This window comes from Malurus melanocephalus, unplaced genomic scaffold (assembly GCF_030028575.1).
Source record: "Malurus melanocephalus ecotype Western Australia unplaced genomic scaffold, MMel_1.1 scaffold_242, whole genome shotgun sequence".
Taxonomy (NCBI): Eukaryota; Metazoa; Chordata; class Aves; order Passeriformes; family Maluridae; genus Malurus; species Malurus melanocephalus.
The window spans coordinates 926,068-945,117 of NW_026623474.1; the positions used below are offsets into that span (position 1 = coordinate 926,068).

Genomic DNA, 19,050 nt, shown 5'->3' on the forward strand with positions numbered 1-19,050 from the left:
AAAAAAAAAAAAAAAAAAAAAAAAAAGCTTTTGGGGATTATTTGAAACAGGATAGGTTTTGTGCAAATATGCAAACAAAACTACATTCACCTTGTATGTGGCATTCAAATTCATACAACTTGAATTTTATCACCACCAAGTTTTTAAGCAAATCAGATCTATGTCCAGTAAGATGAATTCACCAGTGTTACCCCAAAAGACCTGGCAGAAATRGGACAAAAAAGGACTGATACTTTCAACACCTGCTTAGATTCAACCTGACTTGTGGCCTCCATGGTTTTTATAATCTTAAAATACCAGTCTAGCATTCTACTTCTTTTAAATCCTGGTGATAGAATCAGAGAGGTTTGTAAAGACCAGCTTTCCAGAACTCCTTTCAATGCAGATTTTCATTTACAAAAGCCTCCTTCCAGATAATGCAGTTGAGTCAATTCAATCAAAAATTTGGCAGTGGGACCTCCTGGATCTGCAGTGCAACTGTTACTGTTCTGCCTGAGGATTCKGAGAAATTTAATTTCTACTTGGAAAAAGTAACAAGAAGGCACTGAAGTAATGAGTTGCAACTGGTGATTGAGAAAGTCATGAACAGAAGAACTGAGTAACTCTCAGAGGGACACACAGGACTTCAAAAAACACTCTGCAAACTTAAGCCATTTTTTCTTCTCAGTAACAYTTTCAGAAATACTGTGCATTAAAAAGTCTTCATATTCACACAAAACTAAGTTCTCTATAGGAATAATGGAAAAGTATCATATAAAATGAAGTTTCCAATAGATTATGCTGAAGTATTTTTTTTCCTAACCAATGATTAACTATGCCAAAAACAGGCATAGAGAAATAAAGATAAAAATTAATGTTTAGTGACAGAATTTCTTTCAAGGCTAGGTCTTTGAATCTCAACTCAAATATGGAATGAACAAACAATCCCTACCCAAGTAAGTACTTGGTTCTGAAAAAACATGATCTCATTTCATGTTAAACAAAATTTTGCAGCATGCTTGACTCTCAGGAAAGGTCAACCATGAGTCATGACATGATCTGGGAAGCAGCCAAACTGGAACTTAAATAATAAGACAAAACTAGTTATAGCTAGTGATACATGCTTGCATTTCAATTTGCTTTGACTGATTTTAAAAGAGAATGATCTTGCAAAAAAAAAAAAAAAATCTGGAACTCAATAATGAACAAGCATAAACTCTGATCTTCTACTTTATCAATGCACCTGCTCACAGTTTAATAACAGAAGCCATCAAAATATTCCTATTTCCTCATCACCAGTCTCTTTTCAGTTAAAATTACTACAGTCAATTCCGGCTTTGGTAATCTCCAAGCTCTCTGCAGCACTGCGTATCCACATTTATATCCATCTAGATTGACCACATCACTGTTTTTGCATCAAAACAATTGTTTAAAAACCCCACTGTGTGGGCACCATTGTTAACCCCCTGATAGTGATGCASATACTGCTTCATTTGATATGAACAGCAAGATTATTAAGTATAGGAAATAAACCAGTTATTCCTCCTAACAGTTTATTGTCTGGTTACCAAGGAAATCTTACTCAAGGATGACAATACAGTCAGGCAGAKTTTTGCTCTCCAAGAACTAAGACTTAATATACACTGAATTTTCAAAAGAGATTTGAGCAAGGTTGCCCAGGTAACTGCAGCTACTAARCCCTGGGATCCCTTTATATCACATCACATGCAAAACTTTGCCAGGCAGGCAGAAGAATTAATAATCTGACATCCTAGAATGGAAGCAAATCTCATGGAGTAAATCCAGTTTCAAAAACCAAAACAGACAASGGTGACAAGAACTCAGAGACCAATTTGCTTTCCTAATTATCACAAAGTATCCACCAAGAAAACCCCTTGAATTTCCACCTTTTTACCTCCCAAGCTTTGCTGTTTAAAAGTACATACAAGCATGATTTGAACTTGGGTTTTTTTTGCTAAAAACTCGTGAAAAAACAACAAACAAGAAGAACAGTTGACACCACGTTTTGATGTAACTGCTAGTCACTATCCAATACSTGAGCATTTTAGTTTTGGAAAGTGTGGTCTTATGATGTAGTAAATAGTCCTCTGTCAAATAGTTTCCCACACACAAAACAGGAAATGTCTACAYTGAAGTTTCACCAATGCTTAAAGACAGCATTTATTTTTACCTATGTACTTATTACCCTCACATTTCCAGCATCCACATAGGAAAATGATCAATGTATCGAAAAAACTGAAATTAGAGGAAAATTTATGACATAACATTCTGCAAYTCTTGAAGTTGAATGTGACTTTGGGTCAGTTAAGTGCATAGCAAGTAATTCCCATAAGTGCTTTGATGACCCAAACACAAAAATCCAGACAGTTTTAAAAGTAATTGTTTTATTTCTTAAACAWGGCAAAAAAAATATTTCAAGAAATAGTTTGTTATTACATCACTAGAGGTATAAAAGTAAAAATTTGAGATAAATTATCTACTAGCAAAAGCTGGTCTTTCAGCAAAACCTTATTTTGGAATATTTAAAGAAATCCCTAGGGTGATCACTTATTTGATTATTCATTTTGCCAGACATCCCTTATGACAAAACACTGCCATAACCAACTTGAACATTTAACACGATACAATGAAGACAAAAATTGACTAAATTGTAGTCAACAATTCTTGGTTCTGTGTAGTTATAACACCTGTAAAATCACCCTTGGGAGCCCTGAGGCTCTGAAACCCTTTTGCTATGATATTCTGAAGGAAGGAATCGTAAAAATTAAGAAGTACTCACAAAGCAAGGCTACTCAGTACATATTGTACGTGCTCACATTCAGCTGGGAATGACACRCAGGCAGAGGTGAAACAGCACAGCGCCGTCTGCAGCACCTGGAGCTGAGGCAAAGGGACCTGCCATCTTCCAGCATAGTCTTCCACAACCTAGACAAAAMCATGGAAATGTATATTACTATTTAAGATACTCTTCTTAGTCAGAACGAGGAAGTAGTTAACACTGTATCTGCTTTATCTCCCCTCCTTCTCCCTCAGGAGCAGAGTTTGTAACCYGAAAAATCTGACTGTTTTGTGGTTCATGACCTACATCATGAAAGGATTATCACAGGGGACCTTCAACTATTCTTTCCAGAGGGTAAAATACGAAATAGTTCCTTCTTACGCTGTACCATACTGCACTCTGCATTTAAACACAAGCTTTTATTTTGCAAGGGGATACAAATTAGAGTCTGTAACAACATCCAGAGGTTCTAGCCTAAAAACTTTCCAAGAGGGGAAAGAGTAACCTGCACTCTCCCAGCCTTAATGTCGGCAGACAAAATCACAAACATACCAGCTGCTCTTTCTTATCTGATCAAATGAGTAAATTTGGTTTTACTTAGCCATAGTAAGATSTAAGACAACAGCAGCTGAGATGGATTCATATTTTGTATATAGACTCTAACTTTTTCAAACTCATTTTAATAATTTGTTTGWAAAACTGTTWGTTTAATGCAGCAAATATCTAGGTYAACTGAAGAAGAATTAGCAGGCTTRTAGATAAATATTTTTCCTCTTAAGAAGACTAAAGATTTTATAAGATAGTATTGCCTCACAGATCTATTAAGAGTTCTCTAAACTTGTTTCAGCAGAGTYCCTTTTATAGAAAACCAAAATAGCCTGAGAAGAAACAAAGCAGACACAAAGGAAAACAATCTTTTCGAGGTGTGAGACTCCAAATGGTCAAACAAAGGTAGAAATACAGCACCACTTCCCACCATGATGTTTCACAATTATTTCAAGCAATGAAACAACATTTTGTGTCCTACTGTAAAGCTCTCAGTGCACCTCCAGCACTCATCTGAATGCAATGGAAGCTCAGTTAGGAATTAATGGGCAGGGAACATCCTCTCCCCAAAAACACCCATCACTCAAAATCTGCACCAGCTCTCCTGCCACATAAATATCAGAGCCAGGAGAAAAAGCAACACCACCTTGGCCTGGCAACTCAAATGTACCAAAAAAAAGAGTCACAGCAACACTCCTCCCATCCCAAACTGCTCAGAAAGAATAGGAATAGCAAACTTTTTCCTGAATGTAGACACCTGAAACTGTGAATTCATCAGTTGCAGGAAGAGAAGTCTAACACTGGTCAATTCTCAGAACACTTGAAACAATCAGGAAAAGATGGGGTAGTTGGGAGTGTGTGGACAAAAWGTTAAACTAAGTATAAAATAAACTCCAAAACATACTCCACACACATTCTGTAGGGAAGAAGGAGCAGGGAATAATRTATGTTTGTTTTAGAGTTCTGTGTATCTTTCAATGTCTGTTTTTAAGTAATGTCATGGAATAACTTCATTTGTAATASAAACCAAACTCTTGCTTTTTGTACTAACTACTCAAGATGCCATGCTTTGAAACAGGATTGCAAAGGAGAGCATAAGGAAAGGTTTATAGCCAAGCTTTATCAGCACATTTTGAACAGACACAGTAATGTCAATATAACAAAGTCAGCCAAACAAGAAATACATAACAYTGTCAAACCACAGTGTGCTGCTCCTTGTCCAATAAAATGGAGAAGGGAAGTAACCTTCTTTATGTGACTTTCTGCAACAGTTGTTTTCAAGGTCTCTGTTAGGGTGCAATTTTTAATATCCTTAAAGATATACACTCTTCATGCATCATTCTCCAGTCTGTATCTGCCATTACTAATAATCATAAAGAGACTGGAGCTTTTTGTTTTGCCTCATTCAGAGCAGATGAAGGTTCTGAAAAGGAGGCAGAAGCACCTTCCTGACACCAAATCCCCACTCAGCTCTAATTTTCTCCCACACCAATATACTACTTCCCCTTCTTTAATATGTTGTAATAACTGAGAGGAAAATCCAAGTCTCAGGTGTATCCTATTAAAAGAAAATCAAGACCAGACTTATCAAAAATTCTAAGGACACAACTAAGGCAGCTAACCCCAAAAATAATAAGGTATTAATTAAAAACCTGGAGCAATGAAACAATAGCTTTTCCTGCAATATTCAGTTTTAACTGATTAAATATACACATATATTTTAAGTAATTAAATATGCACATGCAAAGTTATTTGGCTGTATTCCAAAGACTGAAGAGAAACAGCACTGCCAATAATTAGATTTGCAAACACACAGAACATAAACCCCAACTGTTTTATGCAGTGCTAGGCCTGAAGTTACTACAGCTTTTCCTGTTCCTCCACACAACAACAACAACAAAAAAAAAAAACCCTACAAATCCCAACAATTTTCWATGTTTGTCATTACTAGGATTTCAAATGAAGTTACTCTCATAGCTTCTTGTGAGATTTAATACTAAACAAAGTCACCACAGGATTAAAGCCACAATTCACTTTTTCTGCTTAGAGTTTTCAGACAAAAAAAGTTTGTTGGCAAATATAGTGGTTGGCATTCATTGTAATAAATGTATGTAATGGCTGTCACAGAAGAGGACAAACCAAAAAGGGGCAAGCTTAGAAAAAACAAAGTTTCCTGAAAATTAAAATCCACAACTAAAAGCAACACCTACCATGACTGATCAGCAGAAGTACCAGAACAGCTCAGATACCAAAGTTCAGCTCCAGAACTTGAGTAATACTACTCTACCTGGAAACATTTACTCTACCTGGAAAGATCATAAGAAGTAATCACAGCTTTTTTACGATCTTTTGAACCTGTTCAGAGGATGAAAAGAATTCTGTTCTGTTTCAGGATACAAACAAGCCAACCATGTCCTTACAAATAAGGATTTTATTATCCAAATAGAGAGTAGRGAAGGCCTTATTTTAGGGTAAAGTAAAATACTATTTAACATGTAAATAGCTTTATACATTTAAATGGCTTTATATTAAAAAATGYAAGCAATGGCTTTAGTGTAATTTACATGTGAATATTACATAAGGAATAACCAAACATAACCACTCTTTTGGCAAAACAAAACACATCACCCAGCAACAGCATGACACAACCTATGAGACAAGTTTCTACCCTTAAAGCAAAACGCTTCCCCCTATTCTTTATCACCAAAATCTCATCCATCTCCACAGCCTGCTTGAGGCAAGAACAATTCCCAAGATTGGCTTCCATATGCCCATTACATTTAGCAACCCAAAAAAGTCATGTTTATTTACAGTCTGCCACTTACACAACAGTGAAAATTATACATTAATTCTAGAAAAGCAGCTTGGGCTGATGGAAGCACTSTAGGCAATGTTCCTATGTATTATTTATGACTGACAGATAAATATATATATATTGAACAGTAGAAACGTTCCTCCTCATCTTTTGATTAGCAGCTCACCCCTCAAATGAAAGTCAAATAAATRAAGGAATTTTTTTGATTACATATGAAAGCAAGAACTGACAATCCTGTGAACACACGGATGCTTACATGCACATCACTGGCAACCATTAAAACACAATTTATTATGCGTTCCAGCGAAGTAAAGTTATTTCTTTTCCTCATCTAAACAAAAGGACGTAACTTGGATTTTCACATTACCTACTGCACTAAGTATGCCCTCTCTTACTTGAAAAAGCTGATAAGCAAAGCATCATTTAACAGAGATCCTTCCTTTAGGTATAAAAACCYGCAACTCCTTTCTACATTATAATCCTGATATATTTTTCCAAGAAAAACCTCATGAGTTTATTTTSACACAAAGGGTATACTTAAATGAAAAGGCATTAAAATCTGGAGAAGTAGCAATACCAAGAAGTTTGAAAATATCAAACAGGAAAGCTTCAAAGAAGTAAAAAGGTGTTACAAAGATCAAGAAAAGTCCACACTGCATTGCACATATGTACAAATTTTATTTYTTTGAAAATAGTAACCCCTTAATCCCACTTGCAAAATAGGGAGATCATTTCCCAGGGTAAAGGTAAAAAGACAGCAGGCACAAAAGCTGATGAGAACCACCCTGACTATGGGAATAAGAAAAGATTTTATGATGCTCATGACAAGAGCACTGAAGATTGGAAGCCTGGAGGAGTCAATCTTCACATAATTGCAAATCAACTGCTATTGTGAATTCTCATAAACTGATGCACTTGATCCACCACAGMCCAGTTTTTCAATATAGTCCCTTATCAGTTTTCCCACCAGGTGTCAGAGGAAGGAGTGACACAACCTAAGGCAGGTAATCCTCACCAGAAGTGRAAGYTCATTGTTAGCATCCAACYTGGGAGGAAACACCGCATGGTTTTGTAARGATTTCCTTTTCAATTCATTTGAATTTCAAGAAGCACAGTCCTAAACTAYCAATAAGTAAATTGAACACACTGGTTTCCACCAGTCCCACATGTAAAAAACACCATAATGGGATAATTTTCAAATGTAAAGAGTTTCAAGTACTTAGGGTATTCTCCGATACACAGGTAAATTTAGTTACTGCAAATTTAGTTACAGTGGATGACAGGCCCTTTGCAAGCTTTCATGGAACAAGCAATATCAACATTCAAAAACCTAAAAAGGTCAAATATTACTTAGAGCAGTGCTCTCAAAATCTGAGCTATTAACAAGTATAAAGAATATTTATTCGGGAAGGTACRAGAAGCCTCAAAACATCAACACCACAAATTATCACATGAGAAAAGAATGGTTAAAAAWTTGAGATTTTGCCTTCTCAGAGAAGTAAGCTTCAAGGATGTTGAAGAAATGACTCTTCAATACTATTATTCATGYGAGAAAGACTTGTATAGYTGAGCCTTAATATGGTGTATGTAGATCAAATATGGRTCCCAAAGGTCCAAAATTTGATAAAATCAAAGTCTGACATAACCTAAAGGTTTGTGATGGGTTTGTCTGCAGTTGTTTTGGTGGKTTTTTGTTTTGTTTTAATATAGAAACAACCACTATTGAAGTCCAAAGTAAGAGACAAAAGCAAATACTTTGGCATTTAAGCACACTAAGTGTGAAATATATTAACCCCCAAATCAGAAGAACAARCATTCAAACGTCTACTTTTTTTACCTTCATCACCACAAACCAAGACAAATAAGGGTTGAGTCATACACCCCTGCCTTTTTTTGCCTGCTAAAAAAAATCCAGGAAACACCATCTTGTCTGGTGTGTTACTAAATTTTACTACTTTTTTTTTTTTTATAAGACCAAGAATTATTTTTCCAGCAGGGACTCAAGATACCAACAATTAATGTAAGCAAAGGAGGTAATCTTTCTTTCAGGGGTGGGATCATCCTGGAAGGCTGTAAGCTGATGCCACAGGAAGAACAGATCAAGGAGTGTTTAGCCCTCACAGCATTACCTTGTTACTTGAGATGAACTCACTTTGTGCTTATTCCAGTCAGTACCAACAAAACAAAATAACATCTAGTACAGTTATGCAGCCCTGTGGACAACTATAGAAATGCTGGAAGCAACACTGCAATATTTTGATAGTATTTAATGTTATGAGAAAACATCCTGAAAAAGAAATTAATTTATTTTTCTAGTTAATAAAACTGTACCCACTTCCAGTACAATGAAGAAAGCTATAACCGTTGTCCAGCTCACCATTAAGCTTTGTTTTTAAATCAAGTAAACTTGGAAATTCATCCTTCTAATTACAAAATTATTCCCCTTCACCCTCAGACYAAAAAAGTCACCATCTCTGCTATTTTACCACAGCCCTTCACCATTTCAGTCTCACAGGAAACTCTCGATGGCTCTGATTCTTGAGAAACCTCATGAAAGAATTTCAGGTTCTGCATACAAACAACAAGCTGAAACACTTCCAAATGTTTAGGCTGTGGGAGTTTCTTAAAGGTACCACCTTTAAAATTTCTTTAAGCTTACAGAATAGTTACAGATGGGTTGTTCTTTTGCTTGCCAGAGCTGGGAACAGCAGACTTGCTTTTCCCAACATCCAAGTGGTTTTGGAACTCCACAAATAAGAAGAGAAGCCACATCAGCAAATTGTAGAAAGTAACATAGAAACAGCTGGTGAGATGCATGAGCTGGGCACTTGACTCATCTTCCAACTGACTTTTTTCCCTTCCAGCCACAGAAATYTTGATTTTTGCTTTGCCAATGTCATCAATCTTAAATTACAATCCAAGAAAACATTTTATTCCATTTTGCCTTGAAAGATTCAGGCTGTAACAACTGCCTTTGACTATGAACACCAACAAGACACAGATCCCAAAACTACATGTGGGTTTAAAGATGCCACATTCCAACCTCACTTTTTATCACTAAATTGTGATTACCCATAAATTTATGGAAAATGCTGACATCTCATCTTTTTTAACTGTTACCTAATCGATCCAAAAGTGAAGTTGAGCTACAACACTCCAGGCCTTAAGAGAACTGACTCTGGCTGTTTGCAGCAGGTCTTTTACCTTTCYAACATAATTCRAGGGTGAAAGATGTGCACACCAAYGCTTTTCAAGGTCTAAGATTCTCTCTTAAAGATCAGTAGGATTTTCTGTCTACAGAAAATAGATTTGCAGARTAGAAAGGCTTTATTTACACCTTGCTTCATTTCTCCTGTASTTCTAACTGATAGATGCTCCCAGACTTCATCACTTTAACTACAGGCAATCTAAATAATACTATTTTCAGGTGACAGCAAGCTTCAGCACCATGCCTGAAGCACAGCCATGTGTTTTGATAGGTTGTTATTTTGAAAATAACAACGTTTCTTTTTGGTAGTTCAAACTTATGGCACCATYACTATTTCTACACTGCTATTCCACACAAAAACAGGAGGAAAACAAGGATGTTTGGAAGGGCCAAATGACTATYAAGACAAGCTAAACTGTGTTATCAGTGCAAAGTGGAGAAAGGTGGAAAGGCTCAATCTGCACAGCAGCCAAATACATCCKTCTGAAGATCTGGACAGAAAAGTACAAATATACATTTTATCATTGGTTATACACTGTCAATCCCATGAGGGAAAATGAACTCATGTGGAGCGTCATTTGTTGTCAAATGTCAGACAGCTACAGGCTTTTCGCCCCTCAGGATTGTGTGTTTGTGTAGTTACACCAGTAGAAAAACTCATTACTAAAAAATATGCTTAAACAAAACACTGATTACATTGAGGGAGCATATGAGTGCTGTTCACACCAGGCCAAATTTACACAAAACAAGCAAAAAAAAAAAACCCTGGGGACAAACTGTTAATCTATTAACTTACTCTCATCAGGATTATTTAAACTGCATTGTTGAAAGAAAACTTAAGAGAAAAGGAACAGAGCTCTTTATATTTTTAGAACATTAGCTGCTTATGTGGAAAATTCATCAACTCGAAGTAGGAGAGAGGGCTTGGTAATCTTTCTACGCAAGTAAAAAACTACCAGAGAAGTCATTAGTAGGTGTATACAATGTATAATAGCTGTGAAACAACTATTTCACAGGAAAATTCTTCGCCTGCTCTTGTCTTCTGCTTCCTACTAATTCCTACCTTTCCCTGGGACTGGCATAATTATATGAAGCTATTATCCTGGCTGCACTCCCTCCTGAACACAATAAATTTAACATACAGTACACAGAGACAAAAAAAAATTAAGATAAAACCTTCAGTGTTAAGAAGTGGCTGGCCTTTCCAACCAGCCAATATAATCAAACATGGTTGTCATTCCTTGCAGCTGTAGAAAATGCCACACTTTCAACAACATTCACCTCTCCTTTTACTGGACTTAGTGAGCAGAATGTTCATCGAGATTATTATAATATTATTATTATGACAGTAAATAATGGTTCAAACAGAATGTTATACTGAATGTTAAAACATGAACACAGTGACAACGTGGAAGCACATTGCTTTAGATGGCAGAAAACAATCCTAATGGCAAGGTAAGCCAAAAAGTTGAAGAAATAAAGCAATTCCATATAAAATGACCTCTGGGCTATGTTTTGGGAACCAGCAAGTGGCGTGGGTGGAATACAGGAAAAGTAACTATGTGCCATCCACACCTGCTGATGGAARCAACCAGGAAAAGCAACCTGTTGGTGCTTGTTACTTTGAAAGGCACACCTGAAGAGCTTGCGAGGAGCACAACAATTCCGGGCTCATCAAAAAAAACGCTACTTTTCAAACAAAAAAAGAAAATTAAAACATCACAAAACACTCGGGTCTAATTTGGTCACCAAGATGGGAACTGTTCCCAAGGCCCTTCTTCCCTCTCTGCCTCCCACCGCCACCCAGGCAAGGCCACCGGGAATTGTTTTGTCCGCAACACCGRCAGCACCACGCGTGTCCCCGCGGCCGCCCCCGGGCTCTCCCTGCCCCCTCCCGCCCCGGCCCCGCGCCGGGAGCCGCCTTCCCTTCGCTTCCCTCCCCCCACGGGAGCCTTCCCGCAGCTCGGCCCGGCACTCGCCTCCCCCGGCAGCGCCGCAGCCCGGGCCGCGCCCCGCACCCCGCTCCCCACGGCCCGGCAGCGCGGCGGGCCCGGCCCGGCTCCGTCCGCCGCTGCCCCCAGCGCTGCCCCCGCGCAGCGGCTCTCACCTGGCAGAAGCGGCGGCAGTAGTACTGGCTGCGGAGGAGGGCGGGCAGCCCTGCCGGGAGYCCCGGCGCTGCCAGCGCCTCCAGCTCTTCACTAAGCCGCTCCGACTCCTGGTCGCTCTCGTCTTCCGCCATGGCGGCCCCGCCGCCCCGCGCGTACCGAGAGCCCCCGCCCCGCCCCGCCGCGCCGGAAGAGACGCCCCCGCCGCGCCGCCGCGCGTCCGGCCACGCCCCCGCCGCGCCCCGCTCCGATTGGCCTGCTCKCCCTGCCCATCAATGCGCCGCTCAGCACTGGCTCCGCCTCTTCGCCGCAGCGCGCTGCGATTGGCGGAAAAGTCTCGGCATTACTTCAYTTCCGCATCGCCATTGGTTGTTCGCCGCGTCCGTCACGCCCCTCTCTGCAGCCCCCTGCCAGAGCCCCCGGCCGCTCCGCGCCGCCGTCCGCGCTCTGATTGGTCGGGGCATGCCTCCATCAACGCTCTCCTGCCCGCCTTCCAATTTTAATTGGACAAAAGCACCACCCGTCTTCGCAGCGAACCAATTAGCGTGAGCTTTCCGGCGCCGGGCGGGGCGGCCGGCGGCAGGGGCGGTGCGGCGGGGTGGGCGGGGCCGTGTGTCTGCGGCGGAGCGGCGCGTCCGGCCCGGCGGGGCCCAGCGCGGAGCGGGCGGCGGCGGAGCCCCGGGACTGCCCCGGGCGCGGGCGGGCGGCGCGGTGGCTGCGGGTAATGGCGCCCGGCACGGGGTGTGCGCGAGCCCGGGTGTGGGGAGGGGGCTGCGGGGCCTCCCTGGGAAACAGCCGCGGTGCGGGGAAGGGCCTGTGCCGGGCCGGGCTCTGCGCAGCCCCCCGGSCACAACGGCGCCGGCAGCCCGGGGAACAGACCCGGGCAAGGAACGCGTCGAGTTCTGGTCCGGTCACCGTGCGGAACCCGCCCGGCGCTTGGAGATCCAGACTTGTGCTCCTGAGCCGAGCGTGTGCTGGGGCTGGCAGCGGGGCCGGGGTGCGGTGGCCCTGCTCACAGCCGCGCTCCCCGGGCCGCCGCCTCGCCGGGGAGAGCAGATCCGCCTGTGCCCGGGGGCCTCCCTTGAGCCGGGCACCCCGAGCGGGGGCAGGCAGCGCTCAGCGAGGAACTCATGCCAAATCTTGACACCCCCCCCCAAAAAAAGGCCTATCGGAAATCCTCTGTTGTGCTGCTCACTGAATCCCCAGGGCTTTTGATGCAGTAAAAGTGTAAACACCTGATTTGGAGGGGATTTTTTTTTTTTTTAGCCTTTCAGAAACCTGAGCAACAAGTGTGTGTTGGGTTAAGATTTGTTTCTGCTTGATTTCTGGAAATGGTTGCTTAGGAAACTCATGTATAAAGCAACAAAAAGAATGAAGAAAGTTACATTGATGCTGGATGAAGATTGTTAATCTTTGTCTGTATCAAAGACTTACAGTTCTACAAAGTAGCAAAGAGAGCAAAAAAAAATCTAGGAAAGTAGCTAATACCAAGATCTTTGCTTTTTTTGCAGAAGGTTGCATGTTTTCATGTAATATGTTTAAGAAAAAAGACAATGTTGAAGAATTCTCTATTCCTTTAGTACCCAAGTGAGCAAAAAGATATTCTGGACAGCAGAAACTGTATTCAGTCTTTTTTWAAAAAATGTTGCAACAGCGAACTGAGTAACAAAAGAAAACAAGTACAGAGAAGTACATCCAGAGATATCCAGATACTTAGAAGAAACACTTGTTGTCTTTTTCATTTTTTGACCATTCATTTTGTTCAGAAAACCTCAAACATGAACAGAGATATTACTTGACTTCAACTTTACTTTAAAAAGGAGTTAAATTATCTTTAGCTGAGATTTACAGTAGCTACTCTGTCCCTCAACAATAAAAGGACACAAGTCCTTGATTTCAGAGTACCTGACTGGATTATTGCCTGCTTTGGTGACATGGTCTGGYTTAGAGTGATGTTAAAAGTGTCCAGCTCCCATGGTTATCAGTTAYCTTCCTCAGATAAGTTGTCCTCTTTAAAAATACAATTTCTTATTTTACATTGCAATGTGTGTAATTTTATGTTCCCATTAGCTGTTGCAGCAGTAATTGCAGGGATAAAATTATTTACTTTAGGCTCCAAGTTCAGGTTCAATCTAATAGTTGTGGTTTAAAAACCASGGCTGTTTCCAAAAAAGTGCTGGCAAAGCTTGTGTTTGGTTTTGGTTTGGGTTTTCTTTTGTTGGGGGTTACTGGCTTTTTTTACACATGACAGTAATAGTTCTTTTGCTTGCTGTGGACAAAATACACATTTTTCCAGATCTAAACAGAGAAGTGCTGACTCAATGTGATTAAGAAACTATCAAATATGTTGAAAATGCTCAGAARAAAGCACCCTTTGTCCTAAAGTGTAAAGGATAAAAATGAGTGTTCAAGAAAAGCAGAAAGCCTTTTTATTTGACTATGAGTGGTGAACAGATTGAGTTTTGAGGGGTTCTGTTGAGAAAAGAAAAAGTAATTTACTCTGGCCCTCAAGGAACTTCATTGTTCCTATTTCTTTGGACTTCCAAATGAAGAGCTTTTCAATAATTGCATCACAAAYGTCTTACATGTAATTAATTCTCCTTTGGGTGTCAATATATGCTAGGYTTGATATTGAATGTAATGATGTTTTGTTTCACAGCTTTGCCCGGTTGAAGGCAGTGATGGAACGGTTCGGGGTGAAGTCGGCTCCGTCGCGGAACCGCTCCAAAACYGCTCTGTACGTGACCCCCCAGGACCGTGTCACAGAGTTCGGCAGTGAGCTGCACGAGGAYGGGGGGAAGCTCTTCTGCACCTCCTGCAATGTGGTGCTGAACCACGTCCGCAARTCCGCCATCAACGACCACCTCAAGTCCAAAACGCACACCAAGAGGAAGGCGGAGTTTGAGGAGCAGAACRTCAGGAAGAAGCAAAGGACTCTGACTGCCTCCCTCCAGTGCAACAGCACTGCCCAGACAGAGAAAAGCAGTGTGATCCAGGACTTTGTGAAAATGTGCCTGGAAGCCAATATCCCCCTGGAGAAGGCTGATCACCCCTCTGTGCGAGCCTTCCTGTCCCGCTACGTTAAGAAYGGCAGCTCCATACCCAAGTCGGAGCAGCTAAGGAAAGCATATCTGCCTGATGGSTATGACAATGAGAACCAGCTCATCAACACTGAAGACCGTTGAGAAGACAACTGTTTTCATCCTTGTTGTGGAGTTTTACATATTGATGGTGTGGTTTATTTTTATATTCATGCATATATACAGTGTTACATATTGATTTTACAAGCTATTTTGTATTCTTGTAGAAATGACAATCTACTCCTGAACTTAGTGGCATGCCACAGATTGTCGCTAACCCTGCAGTGGACTTCAGAGCTACGTTGATGTAGAGCTCATGAGGAATGTAAGGAGCAGTCCTGGCAGACACCTGATCTCTGTTCAGTCCAGCTGTAACTGAGGCTAAGAAAAAGGCACTTGAATGGAGCACCTCACTTCACAGTGCATCCAAGAAGATGGTGTGGTAGGGATTGCTAATCATGGCAGTGGACTGCTTTGTCTCATATCCTGTCCCTGAATGACCAAGAAGAGGTGCTGCACCTTTGAAATCCAAGAAGCTCTAGGATGGTTAGTTAAAAACACAAGTGCTCTGTTGGGGGAGGACTGTTGCAACTTTCTATTCAAGCTTGGTTTACCTTTTGAAACAAAACTTTTTTTCTTCTAGAACACTTATGCTGTTTAGTGCAACTGTGGACGTATTCATTATCCAACTTAAACAAGCAGTCTCTTGTACTGACCTCTGAACTCTGCTATTCTCCTAAGTTCTGGGAGAACTTAAGTGGGAGTTCTGCAGGTTTGCCATGTCTGCTTTTCTAAAATCACTGTTTCATCATATTGGTTTCACATGCCCCCTTCARTTTCCGTGCCAATATTTAAAGCTGAGTAGACAAACCAGTCTGAGTGTGGTTTGCAGTGCAGCTGCTGTCAAGTGAAACTCATGCTGGACCAAGTTCTTAGCAGAGAGGATTAATGCCTTTTTTCAYACTAGCAGGGCTAAGGATGCAAAATCTTAATTGGGGATGGCAGGGGCACTAAACTGTGGAGTTCAGARGGTTTTTTCATTGTGCACAGAAGAGGCTGCTCCATCTTTCCCTGAATGTCCTTTACATCTCTGGCCTTGCCATCAGCCTTTCAGTCAAGGGAGGTAAAGTGATTAAAATAGTTTTTAAAGCAGTTACTGCAAAGGCTCTTCAGTACTCCCAAGCACAAGTAGGAAGCTGTGTATACTTTGAAGCTATACTGGAATTACAGACCTGGGCTGTATTTCTTACTCTGTGCCATGGCCACATCTATTGAACTGGCAAAAGTAAAATTGGAAATTGAGGAATTTCAATAATGTTACCCTTTMCAAAATCTACTAAACTCTTACTGAGCTATTCCAAATTATGATGCCAAATAGTTCACCTGATGCAAGTGTTCTATAAGTTTTTGAATGAAATGAGGGAATATTGTGTAAAGCGCTGGAATACAACTGAATTCTGCCTGTACTGGATTTCCTGGAGATTCTCTATGTTCAGAGAGGTGCCAAGCATCTCCTGGGAACACAGGAATCCTCCTTCTCAGTGGGTACAATGGCATAAGAATGCTTTAATTCCTGAGGATAGAGCCAGTTGTCCAGCTTCCTTCTCCCAGTAGAGTTTCACAGCATTTTATTTACAGTAATACTAAGGAATTGCTGGAAAGAGATAAAATAACCAGATTATTTTGGGTTTGGAGCTATTCCCCTGGCTATATTTAGAGCAGTCTCTTTTACTGGGCTGAGAGAGACTTACTGKTTTTTGGTGCAATTAGCTCTACAGAAATGCACTTGTGTTGTTCCATTTCCTGCAGCCTCCTGATCTGAAATCTGCTGGAATAAATGGACAAAGCTGTGGAYAGAAGGCTTCTTGTCCATGTGCACCAGTCCAAGGCTGTTCAGTCCACTGTTGCATCTGCAGCCAGGAACAGCAACCTGTCACTTGGCTTGGCTGGTCTAGGACTACAGACAGAAAAAATAGTAGCAACTTTTATATCTAATCCTGGAGATCAAGATATGCCTTCCTAAATATCATTTTTTATTGCACAAGCTTGGGTTTAGCTTAAAATATCTAACTACCTTGGGCTAGAACTGTTTAATAAATCTTTTGAAGCCAAGTGAAAAGTAAACTGCCAGTAGCCTTTTCTGTCCTGACAAGAATTGRAAGTGTTCATTCACAGCTACTGTTTCCTTACAGTGAAACAATGTCCTTGCTTTAATTTTTAATCTTTTTTTTAAGCCTCAGCAATGCTATCTTAGAATTGAAGAAAATGGAAAATAATGCAATATTGCAGCTAGAGAAATGGGATGATCAAAAGGTAGGAATTTGGACTAGTTCACTCAGTTTTTGCTAACATGGGATTTTCCAGGCTGCACCCCATTATGATTTTATATAGGATTTGATGCTGTATGTTCTTCCCTTGATTGACAAACTGACAGACAGGGGAACATTAAATAGGTTTGTATAACTTAAAAAAAATCAAGTTTGTTTCACATTTATGGTTTTACATAAAAGTAAAAAAAAAAAATTGACAAGTGTAATGAACTCAAGGCACACTAGCTTGCAGGAATTGCTGTCTTAATTATAGGATATTTTCATTTAAAACTAAAGCCACAACACTCCTCAAGCATTTTTGAAAATCACAATGTTGATTCATACTAAAAATACTAATAATGGAGTAAAGCTATGGAAAATAAAGCACTTGCAGATAAATTAGAAAGAATAGTGAATAAGTAAGTTTAGAATCATGAATGTAACCCAAATCATGAAGACTCTTAGAGAAAATAAGTGGTTGCATTCTGTCATGAAACAGAGTCCTGCAAACACTCAAATTCAGAGCATCATTTTGCCAGTATGACTGCAGTTGGATAAAATATAGCTTTCTTTAAATTGCTGTTGATCTCAGAGAAGATTTACAGCAGAAGTTTTCTCATCTAGCTAAACCTAAGTGATAATTAAATCCTAATTTGGAGGCTGTGATGAAGTTGTTTGAACAGTCACCATGGGGGTTTATTTACTTGTGCAAGAATGTATTTCCTATAAAGAATACTTTCAGAAGTAAAGGGAGGATGGCAGCAACGTCTRCTTTCCACTTTCCATCCATATGTAGGGACAAGCTCTAAGGGATACTTTTTTCCAGATGGTTTTATGAATATATTTGAACTCTAAATGTAATATTACAAAAAATTAAAATAAGAAATATTTTCTTCTCTGACCAGTACTTAATGTAGCCAACCAAAAACTAAAATTACTTSTAAGTATTTTTCTTGAAACAATGCTTGCAAAGAGTAAAATACAAACAGAAGCATTCTCTGTTGTGTGACTCCTTACATCTGCACACTATGATAGTTTCAGCTCACATGGTCTTGAAAAAACATGAGCAAGCTTCCAAATTTTTAATCATTTTGAAGCCTGTAATTTGGCAGGTCCCTAGGGAAGGTGAAGCATTCAGCATAATGAAAGGGAAATCTCTTTTTCAATGGAGAGAGAAACTTGTTCCACAAAGTATGGGATATTCTCATGATAGAAGGAGTGTTTTTAGCCAGAGCCCCTTTTAGCAATTCTGTTGAACTGAAGAGTGAGATGCTCCTTGTTAGGTTTTGCAGCATAATGAGCTGGTTTTCAGGAAAAATGAAAAAAAAAAACAAAAAAAAAACCTGGAAGTTTGGCAAGGATAATCTCTATATTTACATATAAAGAGACGCAAGGCTCACTGTTGTTGCATTCACATTGTACTCACTGCTACTTTGTGTAATTTGAGTGCTCGTTGTCTTTGTACAATTTTGAAGTCGTGTCTAACTTTCAAAATATTTTTATTTTAACAAAGCTTCTCACTGTAATAGTGCTATTAGAGTTTAGTCTCTTTTGGTCTAATGAAGATGCTTTATTTTTGTTTTGGTGGTAGGGATGTTTTGTTGATGGTGAGTGGCCACAGAAATGGTTTTATTTAAAAAAAAAGTCATGAACTTATGATTAGATGCTAGAGTGAGGCTGAAGATACCTGGTTCCTGCAGTGCCACAAGACTTCCTGTAGGAACAGTAAGACCAGAGTAAGTGATTTAAGTTTTTATATTAAAACAATACTGAAGAGAAATACTTTACATTGTAAAGTTTTCACTTGGTAATGAAAAAAACGGTCTCTTTAAAAAAAAAATAAAGGTATTCCTTTTTTATAAAACTTATGCATGATCGCTTATTTTACCRAACAAGTGGATCAATTATATGTGATAGTTCACATATAATGGTGTAATACAAGACAGAAGAAATGCATGGGGATGGAAAAAATTAAGGAGTTGCTATTGAAGCAGTTTATCTGTGCAATGACACTGAAGTCTGTTTCAGGACTGGTTATACAAAACCTCTGTTTCCTGACAATTCCTGGTTTTCTTCATGGTGACAGAAATTTCTTAATTATGCCTTCTGCTCTGAGTGAATACCACATGGAATGATTGTTGCGCATTTTGACACTGCAGGAGATGATTTGTAGGTACAGGATCTGTTCATGAAGGAAGGGCTTCTGCA

The 19,050-nt window shown here is 40.1% G+C and overlaps 2 protein-coding genes across 2 annotated transcripts in view; one reads left to right on the top strand and one right to left on the bottom strand.

Annotated features, from left to right (window-relative positions):
* ZNF654 (zinc finger protein 654) overlaps positions 1 to 11,618 on the bottom strand; it is a 30,367-nt gene extending 18,749 nt beyond the window's left edge. The window contains 2 exon segments of the mRNA XM_057375182.1: positions 2,710 to 2,925; positions 11,456 to 11,618. Of these exon segments, the coding sequence (XP_057231165.1) occupies positions 2,710 to 2,925; positions 11,456 to 11,587 (348 nt within the window). The 5' untranslated portion in view covers positions 11,588 to 11,618.
* A 471-nt stretch (positions 11,619 to 12,089) lies between these two features.
* Positions 12,090 to 18,710, top strand: CGGBP1 (CGG triplet repeat binding protein 1). Its single transcript, XM_057375181.1, has 2 exons — positions 12,090 to 12,174; positions 14,113 to 18,710. The coding sequence occupies exon 2, from the start codon at positions 14,135 to 14,137 to the stop codon at positions 14,636 to 14,638; it is 504 nt and encodes a 167-aa protein (XP_057231164.1). The 5' UTR covers positions 12,090 to 12,174; positions 14,113 to 14,134; the 3' UTR covers positions 14,639 to 18,710.
* Positions 18,711 to 19,050: the final 340 nt, after the last annotated feature.